Raw genomic sequence first — 12,245 nt, forward strand, 5'->3', positions numbered from 1 at the left:
CTCATCAGGAGTTTTGCTTTAAAACTGCTGGTTAGGGACTTCCCAGGCAGTCCAGTGGCTAAGACTCTGGGGTCCCAATGCAGGGGGCCCAGGTTCAACCCCTGGTCAGAGAACTTGATCTCACATTCCGAAACTAAAGATCCCAGTGCCGTGTGCCCCAACTAAGGCCCAGTGCAGCCAAAACAACAACAACAATAAAAAATGTTCGTTACCTTTCTTGAACTTTACTGAGAACACTATGCTTGTAAGAGGAAAAAATATCGTGAAACTTAACGCTCTACTTGTCATCAGATTCTCTGTTGCCTTGGAAGAAGGTGGAATATGTGGAGAATCTTTTGTTTCCCAAGCCAGGATAGTGGTGGGGAGGGAGAGGGAGATGAACAAGGTTGGTTTGCCAAGAGAGTCTGAGAAACAGACCAAGGCGTGGTCATGGGGAAGCTGGCCACTGAGATGGGTCGGGAAAAGGGGAAATCCAGAGGGAGGGTTTGTTCCCAGATGGAAAGCTAACCTCTGCAATGTTTACCACCTCGCCCATCTCCCCCAGAAATAGTCAGTAAAAGGGCAACTCCTGGTTAATGCAGAGTAGAGCTGAATACATTTCTGATTGCCACCACAATTCTGAGTAGATCTAGGGTGAACACAGAAGCGACATGGGGTAGGAGGGTGGGCAACACATTCAGTTAACAGAACCGGAAGCAAATGGCCTTAAGACTTTAGCAAAACCCTTTAGCTTTCTGGGAGGAAACAGACGCCCTGGGGCAAACCTCATCCACACAGCTATTAAAGAGAGGAGGGTTTGCATGATGGCTAGAGATCAGATATCCAAACTCACTGGGAAATCTTATTGCTGATGGGATCTGAATACATTCAGATCTTTTTCTTTTTCTGAATACATTCAAACTCTTTTTCTTAAACTTCTGGGATTGTCACAATGCAGAGAGGCTTGGGGGAACTGAGATTCTGTTTGATTTTCAGAGCCATGCAGCGTGTTTTATCTGCTTTGTGTCCCTTTCCTTCCGTCCTTCCTTCCTTCTTCCCTCCCTCATTTCCTTCCTACTTGTCCTTTGTCTACGATTCTTTAAGGAGTTTTGGCTCCAGGTTAGAACTGTGAACAGTCCTTTCCCCAACTACTACGTGTTGCAAATAAACAAAATATTTTCAGATCGTGAAGAGCACTGTGGAAAAACCTAACTTATCGGGACTGACACGGGAGGTGGCCTTACTTAGGGTGTGAAGAGGTTTCTCTGACATTGAAATGCCATCCTGAGTGATAAGCAAAAGACATCCAACCAGAGGGGACTAAAGGCAGGAAAGAGCCAGAATAAACATGAATGAGGAGGAAGTTCAAGCTCCTTACTGGCCTGCAAGACCCTACATGGTTTTCTTATAATTGTTATGGGTCGCCATTATAGGACTGAAAGGAGGAAACTGACATTATCCAATAAATACTCGCAAAAAAATCCCTCTGGCTGCTGTGACCAGTAGAAATGCTGGAAGTAAGAATGATGACATTGAATGGTGATGTGGAATCTACAAATTATGTCGAGTGAGATCACCTTTGCAGACAAGGAAACTGACTCAGGGTTTATATACTTTGCCCAAGATTATACGGCTTGCAAAGGATGGATGGGTTCTTACACACCAGTTAGTACCTATTTCAAAGCCGATGCTCTTTTCAGGATTTCTTTTGTAGCCCTATTAAAATATACAAGGTTGGGTTGGCATTTTCAATAAAACACTGAGATGAGTTTCCCTTAAAGGGGAAATCCTCCTTCGAATTCCACTTTCTGATTCCAATTCCCTATAAAAGGGCATGGAAAATCCAGACTTTCAGAGGCAAATGTTCTTCTTGGATAGAGACATGTCCACATCAGCTGGCATAACTGCCTAAGTACCTTCTCTGTCACCAGCTGGGACACAGAAACAGTTTCTGCCTGAACTCCACCCTTCCTTGTAAAGCAATGGTTAACATGAATGGTGATTTGAATATGTATCTGATGACAGCCTGGGTACATTCTACTAATGTCAATATTTTTGCCGCCTCGCAGTACACAGTATTATACCTGAAATCTTCCAGGCTGGCAGGGTGCTATTACAAAAGATTGCTTAATTGTAGATTACTGCTGTACGTTTAAATTTCAGTAGCATATTAAGTTGTCAGACTTAATTACCGTTATATGTTTAGATTATGCCACAGATTATTTAGTTCAGTACCTAGGTTTGCCAACCTGTTCTTGTGACATGACAGGGCAGTAATTAGAGCATCAGCTGAAAAATCTAAAGTTTTCCATGATGTCGTCCTTTAGCCAGTCTTCAATCTCTCTGTCCTTCCATGTCCAATGTCCCCTGGGGGACCACTGGATGGAATAGCCTTGCTGGTCCTAGATAGGTTTTATGTGTAACTTTGGCATGATCGTGAAGATATGGAAAAGCCTGCTGATGCCACAAAAGGCTCAGCAGACATGTCCAGAGCAGAAGTTCTCAGTCTTGATCCTATCAACATTTCGCACTTGTACACTGCAGGATATTAGGCAGCATCTCTGACCTCTACCCACTAGATGTCAACAGCACCCCCCACACACAAGTTGTGATAACCAGAACTGCCTTCAGACACTGTCAGCTGACCTCTGGGGGTAAAACTGCCCCTGGCTGGGAACCACTTAGAGGAAGGAAAAGAGAATTGCCAGGACGCCAGATGCAAGTTGGTGCGCAGCGTGGAAGAGCTTTTCTCCCTCCCTTCTACAACTGCGAAACTGTCGAATTTCACAGTCCTTTATACTCTCAGTTCTTGGAGGTGATAATTCCCATCGCCACCTGCTTGGTCTGGTGCAAGGGGAGTATTAGTATGAAATGGGAAGAATGGTTAAGGGAACTGATCAGGCTTCTCTGAGGGTTGGCAATTTCTCCATGCAAACTCCAGGGAGATTCCTGTGATGCCAGAACAACTGATGAGGCTTCCGAGTGACAGCCTTTGGCTATCTCCATGTGCGTAGAATGTGACTTTACTGCTGCTACCTCTCTTTGGTAGCACAGCAGAGCCTGTCTGGACCTCCATTTCCTTATCACACAACGGGTGTATTGACAACCACACAAGGAAATATGCAAGGTCTACACAATATGCTTTTCTCTAAACTGTCCCTTTTGTCGTTGGGGAGAGCACCTACTCATATTTCATGACGATTCAAACACTCTGACATCCCTTCATCATCTCTTTCTCCCTCCCAACCCTTTCCCCTCTTCTCTCTCTCTTTCTACTAAACCCTTCATTTGCTCCTTTAAGGGTAACCTAGCCTGCAGCAGAGTATGTGACACATACAAAGTGAGTATATTCTTGTTGAATGCTGCTGCTGCTGCTAAGTCGCTTCAGTCGTGTCCGACTCTGTGCAACCCCATAGATGGAAGCCCACCAGGCTACCCTGTCCCTGGGATTCTCCAGGCAAGAACACTGGAGTGCGTTGCCATTTACTTCTCCAATGCATGAAAGTGAAAAGTGAAAGGGAAGTCGCTCAGTTGTGTCTGACTCTTAGCGACCCCATGGACTGCAGCCTACCAGGCTCCACCATCCATGGGATTTTCCAGGCAAGAGTACTGGAGTGGGGTGCCATTGCCTTCTCCCTTGTTGAATGAATAAATGCATATACAAGAGGATAAGAATCACCAGATACATAATAAAGGAAACTAGAAGTAAAATCATAGGTTTCAATATGTTTTAGCCTGTATAGGATGTAAGATTAAAAAATAATAGAAGGACAAGTCACCTGATGATAAGCGAGGTGGCTTATGACAGTCCACCCCCAGCTGTTACTGAGTGAGCGTTTTCATCTGTATATTGATGACATTGCCTTCAGAGTGAATACTTCTCTGTCCAATTTTAGAAAGTTGAAAGCACGATACACACACACACACACACCCCATACACATTTTGTGTAAATCTGAGTACCCTAATTGTTAAGCTAAGGACTGACGTACAGAACACAATGTCATTTTTGTGCATCTCCAGATTAGCTCAGCAGAGGTATGGCTCACATTTTCTTAGTGAGGATTTTCAATGTAGTTTGATATTCAGGAACTGCTTTGCTATTAGTTTAACTTAACAAAAACCCCTCCGGTTTAGGTTGAGTGGTGTTTGGCTGTGTAGTGCAGGTCTATGCAGTAGCTGACTTAATTCACCCACCAAAGATTTGACGAGATTATTCACTTATTCCTTTGTCCAAAGAGCCCTCCGTTTTCCTTCCTAGCAACAGTACTAGGAGTCAGAGAGTGGTCTTTTGGTTTCCTGATTTCACTCGCGAACATGTCCATCCACTGTCATGACCATGAAAGCTTTGTGAAGGCTGGACTGTCTGCCCTCTTCAAGCTCCATGTGAAGTAGGACAGCTGTGGTCAGCAAGCCATGTGGTTGGAGGATGGAGTGTTCTATCTTAATACGAAGCATCCACATCCTCAAGGGAAACAGTTGGATCTGGGGTAGGGAGGCATTTCCAACCAAGGGTTATGTTCACTGCATGAATTGAAAATCTGTTCTAAATACTGAAAATTATTCACCAATAATATTTTCATATTAGGTTAAGTGGCTAGTCGTCAATTTTTAGAAATGGACTGATAACTAAGCCTTTTCCCAATTCAGGGAGAAGGAGAGCCACAAGTCTGCCACAGGAATATACCTGAATCGCATTTTGGGCAAGTGAGATGCATGCTCAGAGTCCACCTCCTGGCTCACTTAATTTGATTTAATAAATGCGTGTTACACATACACAGATGCTTCACAAGGGCTTCCCTGGTGGCTCAGCTGGTAAAAATCTGCCTGCAATGTGGGAGACCTGGGTTTGATCCCTGGGTTGGGAAGATCCCCTGAAGAAGGGAAAGGCTACCCACTCCAGTACTGTGGCCTGGAGAATTCCATGGACTGTACAGTCCAAGGGGTCACAGAGAGCTGGACACAACTGAACAACTTTCACTTCAGGCATCTACAGAATGACCACAATTGTACTGAGAGGAATACAAAGGAGGAAGAGACGCAAAACCCATCCTGAAGAGATTTCCCCACTTCTCACCATCTCTTCCCAACCTGAAGCTGAAATGTGACACTTTTAGTTTATAGAAATTGGAAAGGACTTTAGCGCTAATCTTCTAAAAATTCATGTAGTGAAAGTATCTTGACGACTGAAAGAGAGTTAGGTTTCATTCTCTCCAAGCACAAAACTAAGAATAGTAACTTGAACATCTACGAGCTCCAACCAGAACTAACTGGCAAAATAATACCTGTTATTAACAATAATGAAATACCAATGGCTATGTTCACTGATAATTGATTCGTAACAATAAACTGCTCTTACGACTCCATGATTTTCCTTAATATGAGAAAACAGTGTTAGGCGCATTCCAGTTAGGAGATGGACGTCACTTTTCACTGGACTAGGGTTCCCCAGGACTAAACTGTCCACTAACCACTAATCCTAGCACAGAATTCTCGGAGCTGGACGGGATTTTACAGGCCATCTGGCTCCATTTCTCCTCCTCCCCATCACGAGCACTTTTTAGAGAGGAGTTGACTCTCCTTCCTCATCCTAGCCTCTCCAGCCCCTTTCTATAGGGGTGTGGTCCTTACGTGGCCCTGAGGGTGTCTGGGCCGAGCAGCTAATTCGCAGGGATCCGATGTTGAGCGTGGCCATGATGGGCTCTGTGTCCACCAAAGTCGGGCTACTGGGTGACTTACAGGAGGAGGATAAGACTGCACACATGGAACATTCCTCTATGTTGACGGCATGGAGGTCTACGGAATAGAGCGCAGATCCCTAAGGAGAGAAAACCGGGTGGAGGGGACACGTCTCAGATGCTGGTGGGACACCAGAGACTATGCAAGCTTCTGAATCAAAGCTTCCCCAGCTTCTCCTGTCTTGCTTTTAAGACGGAGTTACCTGATATTTGCTCCTTTTAGCCTTATCTTCACAAATAGCTGAGTATGACTACATTTTGCAGACCCCTTCGAGATCACATCTGGATGGGATAAAAGGGAGGGTGAGAGAGGGAAGCCTAAACCCACCTAGATGACTCGAGTGGGAGGAGAAGGGGGCGGCAGAGGATGAGGCGGTTGGATGGCATTGTCAATTCAGTGGACGTGCATTTGAGCAACTGCCCGGAGATAATGAAGGACAGGGAAGCCTGGCGTGCTGCAGTCCATGGGGTCGCAAAGAGTCGGTCACAATTGAGCAACTAAACAACAATTAAGGATAACAGTGGTGAGGAAAAACATCACACCTAAAGATCTGAAGGTCACCTCTGCAGCCTCACAACTGTGCTTGTAGGTGGCCCCACCTGGAACCTGGATTAATCAGTAAAGTGGCAGTTGCTCCTGCGGTGGAGAAATAGGAAGAGATCTGGTCCCACCATTAGGTGTCTGAGACACAGTTACTGGTGATTCCTGACACCAGCTGAATCTGAGAATTCTGGTCACTTTCTTTCCTTCCTTTCTACGGACTGAGGCGGTGCAGGGAATTTTATGGTGACTTTTTAAAAAGCAATAAAACTTGCTTCCTGAGACAACTGCTTTTAAAGAATATTTCAGATGTATTGATAGCATTTCTTGAAAAATCAAATGCTTTGGTGCATCTCACACTGCCTATGTATATTTTAATCCAGGAAAATGGTGGCCTATAATGAGATACAGATCTATGTTGGTTCAGAGCGAAGACAATTACAACCCACAGTGGCACAGGTACATAATGGACCCATTGCTCAGAATTCCTCCTTTTCATACATCTATCAAGGACCACATGGCATTACATATTCCATAGAAGACGAGTTTGCAGAGACAATGAGAAAGTTAGAGCACAGCCTAGAAAGGCTGGCTAGGATCAGCTCAGGTGTAGACACTAGGTCAGAATCAGATTCAGAAATGCAGAGAAACTCTTTATATAAAGGCCATACACATGGTCATTAATATAAACATGAAAACATGTCGATTTAAATCCCAGTCCAGCTACTTACCCACCGTGTAAACTTGAACAGGTAACTTCCTTTCTCTGTGCCTACAGTTCAGCAGCTTTAAAATTTATACTATGGGGTTATTTGGAGGGTTAAGTGAATTAGCATGTGCAACCTGCTTCAAACCGTTTCCGGTACCAGTAAGCACTGTATAATTGTATAAAATACTGTATAATACATTATTGATGTATTATTCTTATCATGATTAATCCTAACTAGTATTATTATAATAATATATATAACATAGAATAATATAATGTTATTATTATTATCATTATAAATGTTCACTATTCCTTACTGTGACACTTACAGGCAGAATGTATATCTGGGGAAAATTCCGGATAAATCGCCATTCTCTCTGCAGGTAATCCAGAGACCCAACGAACACAATGTCCTTCAGCTCCTGACGGGTATAGTTGCTAGCTCTCAGCGGCATTACAAAATTCCGAAGTCCCATCAGTGTTGAGTGGGCGTCTCCAAAGATACATGCTACAACATGGTTCCGAAACTCGTATTTTGCCTTGTCAGTTCGTTTCTAAGCATAAGCAGGCCAGACTCTGGTCATTTTTAGAAACAAGATGACAGTCCCTTAAAGAAGGCTCCTTCCCCACATTCCAACTCTTCCAGGTATATGAACACTAGCGCTTTCATAATGGTAATCAGATTCTTCTAATTCTCCTAATAACATCGACAATTATACTTTATATCTTTTCATGGTGCTCCTGCTTATTTCACTTTTTCCAGTTTTATGTTAGCTTGGAGTGCCTCAGTGAAAACTCAAATTGGTGTTATTCCTCAAGTTGTGAAACCACTGAAGCAAATGGGGAAAATAGTTCTCATTTTCATTACATGTTTTTAGCCTCATATATGCTATGGTGGGCTTCCCTGGTAGCTCAGATGGTAAAGAATCTGCCTGCAATACAGATCTGAGTTTGATCCCTGGGTCGGGAAGATCCCCTAGAGAAGGGAATGGCAACCCATTCCAGTATTCTTATCTGGAGAATTCCATGGATATGAGAGCCTGGATGGCTACAGTCTACGGGGTTGCAAAGAGTCAGACATGACTGTGCAACTAACACACACACACACAATCGCACAACTCCCTGAAAACTTAAAACACCCCAATCCTGTTGCAAAATTTATGCTTTCTAATGAATCTTGAAAATTACACCAAGTTGTACAGTATGATGCAGTTTTCAGTGGATTTTCATACATATGAAAACACATGTATTAGTTTGAACCATATGAAATTGCCTTCTTCTGGGTCAAAAATGGTTGACTATTGGCAACTTGATGTGGTTCCACCTGCTACACTGAATGGATTCAAGAAAACTCCAGAGTTGAGGAAATTTATCATGAAAAATGCACAAAAGGTTACAAACATTCTAGTTCATCTCAATCATCTGAATATGTCCTCAGAATCTTATCAGCATGGCCAATTTTTAGCATCTCCCCTATACTTTTAAGCTGAAGACAAAACAATATATGTGACGGATATTTAGATCAGGTTTCTCCCACATTAATGGAGACTTTTAAAAACAGTAAGTGTCACTTTTATTGAAAGGAATATTTTTTAAAGGAATATTTCTGTAAGAAATATTTTAAGTCTCTGTGATTGATTTCAGGGAATGTGTCAATGTCATCTCTCATGGTGCTGGGATGGGTAGAAAAAGCACTGATTTTGTATTCTGGTCGTCATTCATGTATGACCATAAGCTAGCTAGCCTCTCTAACCTCCAATTTCTTTATATTTAAATGATTTAAAAATTAAAGTTAATTCTGTTGTGGAAATGGAATAATAGGTTGAAATTTCAGTACTTCTGTCTTTAACTGTTTTCAATAACTATTTAATCCAATCTGAATCACACTGAATTCCTAGATTTTCAGAGAAGGACTCTTGGAAACTAGTAGAGAACTTGCTTAAATGTATTGACAAGTCCTTCCTGCTTGAGAGTGTTCTACATTCCAGAGTAGATGAAGACTCAAAACATTTCAAAGGGATGTATCATTCATCCTTATGCCAGTCCATCGTCGGTTAAAGGACAAGCTTCTGTAAAACAGGGGCTGCTGAAATTTAACAGGATCGATAAGTCACATCTGACATCTCAACAATCAGAGTTTGTTCTATTAGCATAGACTGGGAAATATTCTTTCTGAAGGGAATGGCCCTGTGAGGGGACACGAAGCTACTCGTCTGGAGATCCTTTCTAGAGAGTGATATGAATCTTAAACAAATCCGTTAAATAATTGTCTCTGGTTAATCCAATTAGTTTTAACTTGAATAATGACTCCTCTAACAATATTTAATGGAACAGGTCTGAAGTCCAGAAATTGCTCTTCTGAGTAGAACTAAACAATTAGGAACAAGATATATGGTACAGTACATTAATGGGTACAGCTAGCAAGGCAATTTCTCCAGGGAACTGTGGCAGAAAACTGTTTTATCATTGAGAAAGATGGCGGCTTCAGTGGGAAAGTGGGGAGCACACTATTTGCTCCAAGTAACAAATTAACAACTTCCGCTTGACTTCTGCAAATCGAACCAAGTTCAAAGTTGGCTGGAAATTTGCAACCTGTACATTTCTCCTCTATGGTCACAGTTTCAAAACTCTTAGAACCTCTTAAACTAGAAGTCTTCCTAAATTCATCAGTAGACTCGGTTATATTTCACATCAAATGCCAGAAGGGGACATCTCTCACAGCAACCTATCTGGGGATTTACTAAACAGGGGATAAAGAAACATCTGCTATTTCCATCTCTTGGTCTCTTGAATGTTTCCATCTGCAGTCACCTCCCAACTTTTCTAAAGATGTCCCTCCCACTGAAAACATGTTTGCCTTCCTGCTCAACGGATGTTTGTTTCGTTTAAAATAAGACATACTTTCTAAAATGATGAGCTTCAGCACTCCTAATGGTTTTCCAGTTGATATGACAGCTCTGAAAATTTTGTGCTTCTGATCAGATGATTGATTATGCTTTTTACAAGAACTGGAACATATTTTGTCAGGACATTGGCACTGAGCACAAGGATTGTGTGTGTGTGTCTGTGTGTAACAGAAAAAAGTGAACTATTTTTGGAAAGCAAGAAAAATACATAGTTATCAATTAGTCATAGTTGAACAAGTTATACAGGGTTCTTACAACATGTAAGTAATCTTTTTATTAGCTTATTTTAAATTAAAAAAATAACTATTTGTTAGTTAAATTTACCAGCTACTGCTTGAAAGTAGACCACTGAGATTGTACTTGAGTTTCCAACTCTGAGAATAGATGGAGATCGAGAAAGTGGGTGTCAGAGCCTGGGATTAGGATTTGAGGTGTTTGCATCTTGGTTGCTGGCATTTCAGTGAACTGAGTTAGTCTGTCTCCTTGGGAGGACAGAGTCAAGGATAGAATTCTACATCTATAGGGATTCATTCATGCTGTGTGGTGTGGGAGGACCAAGCATTACAGAGCTACATCCTTGGCTGATACATTCAGGGTAAGTATAACCAGCTTTAAGAAAAAATACTATAAAAAAAATCCCAACTTTGAAAACAATAAATTAAGGAAACATTTATCTATTTTTAAAAAAGAGGAAAGACTGCAGAGTTCTTGTAAATAGTATGTCCCCTGGTGCATGTAAATTAACCAGATTTACTAGCAAAATAGCAAAGTTTCAGGAGAACATTATTCCGAATAACTGACTCAGCTGAACTATTAAAGGAAGGAGAAAGTGCTTGAAGAATCTGAGCTAAAGTGTTTTAAACCCTGGCATATTACCCACAAGGTTGCTGTCAAATGCCCCATCTGTTACCCTGCGTACATTTAGATGGCTCTTGTGGTTGTATTTTTCCTTCAAAATGCACAGTTTACAGAGAGAAAGGGCAGGTGCTTATGACTAGCAGAAGGACATTGTCTACCCTAGGAGGAGCTCTATTTCATCTGAAATTTGGTACCAGGTCACCTACCAGAATCATTTTGTTCAAAGGAGTGGCTCTGCACCAGTGAAACATGCCGCTGCTATCAAGGCGGTCAGACTCCTCTTCCATTTCGTAGAAAAAAGCCCTAAATGTGGAGAATGGACAGTTAGCCTGGGAACACTCGGGGCTCTGATTAACAATACCTGATACCAAACTCTTTGAGCCTCGAGCCCAAAGTGAATAACACAAGGGAAGCAACCTTAGGTCTGTGAGACTCCAGAATAAAGATTCACATCTGAAGGACAGCAAGGGGTCAAAGTCTTCAGAGCTGAAGGCACATGAAGCACTTTGGGCAAATGCCAACAAGAATTGTGTGTACGTGTGTGTGTGTGTGTGGACACACCAGTCTCTCTTTTCACCTTAGATTAGATGTGTTCTAATCGATGGACATGAGTTTGAGTGAACTCCGGGAGTTGGTGATGGACAGGGAGGTCTGGCGTGCTGTGATTCATAGGGTCACAAAGAGTCGGACACAACTGAGCGACTGAACTGAACTGAACTGAACTGAAAGGTAGTTACGTCTATTTAAGTTTTGCCCTTAGTTTTGTTACTGCTTTGATGCTACTGCTTTTTGGGAGAGATCACGAGAGATGTTTCATGCATCTGAATGTAGAACTTAAAGGGTTATGAGATCCAGTCATGAGTGGTATGCCTCTCTCCTTAGCCTGTTTTCTTCTCCTCTCCTGTCCAGATCTTTTCTTATGGGTCCCGATTGAAACATCCTTACTCATTAGATGCATTTTGCATCCTTTACAGCTTGTGTCACTGGCCTGCATTTGACTAAAACTTGCTCAAACCTGGGTCTAAGTCTTGGCAAACCCTTCCACAGGATTGCCCCACACTGCAGTCATCCACAACACTTGTCATGCCATAGCGTCAATCACCAAAAAGGTTGGAGGAGGCTTAGAAAAATTCCACTCCCATCCTAAGGAATATGTGCCTATGAGAGAAGAAAGGACACCCGAAAAGGATCATCGAGAGGTTTGGGTTAGGAAGGACTCTTCAAGTTGAGAGAATCCAGGCACAGGCTGCAGAAACAACCTCAAAATCTTAAGGGCTTAACCCAACACAGGTTATTTCTCACAGACATTATTCATTCATTGAGGTGAACAGGTGTCTCTGCTCTACACAGTCTCTCAGAATCTCAAAGGGAAAGAGGATCTACCATATTCAATTCATCGGCATGCCCCCCTGGAACACACATCCTCCTTTGTCATCAAGGCAAGAGAAGAGAAAGATAGGACAGAGTCAGTCTCAGGCATTTAACTGCCTTGGTCCAAGTCAACCAGCCACTGAAC

General features: G+C 42.4%; 1 protein-coding gene across 1 annotated transcript in view; it reads right to left on the reverse strand.

Annotated features, from left to right (window-relative positions):
- KCNU1 (potassium calcium-activated channel subfamily U member 1) overlaps nt 1–12,245 on the reverse strand; it is a 146,033-nt gene that overhangs the window by 15,278 nt on the left and 118,510 nt on the right. The window contains exons 20-22 of the mRNA XM_088832661.1: nt 10,936–11,032; nt 7,295–7,519; nt 5,609–5,795 (exon numbers count right to left, since the gene is read on the reverse strand). Coding sequence (XP_088688787.1) covers nt 5,609–5,795; nt 7,295–7,519; nt 10,936–11,032 — 509 coding nt within the window. The remainder of the gene's footprint in view (nt 1–5,608; nt 5,796–7,294; nt 7,520–10,935; nt 11,033–12,245) is intronic.

This window comes from Moschus berezovskii, chromosome 26, assembly GCF_049115385.1.
Source record: "Moschus berezovskii isolate FMDL1 chromosome 26, NW_MosBer_1.0, whole genome shotgun sequence".
Lineage (NCBI taxonomy): Eukaryota > Metazoa > Chordata > Mammalia > Artiodactyla > Moschidae > Moschus > Moschus berezovskii.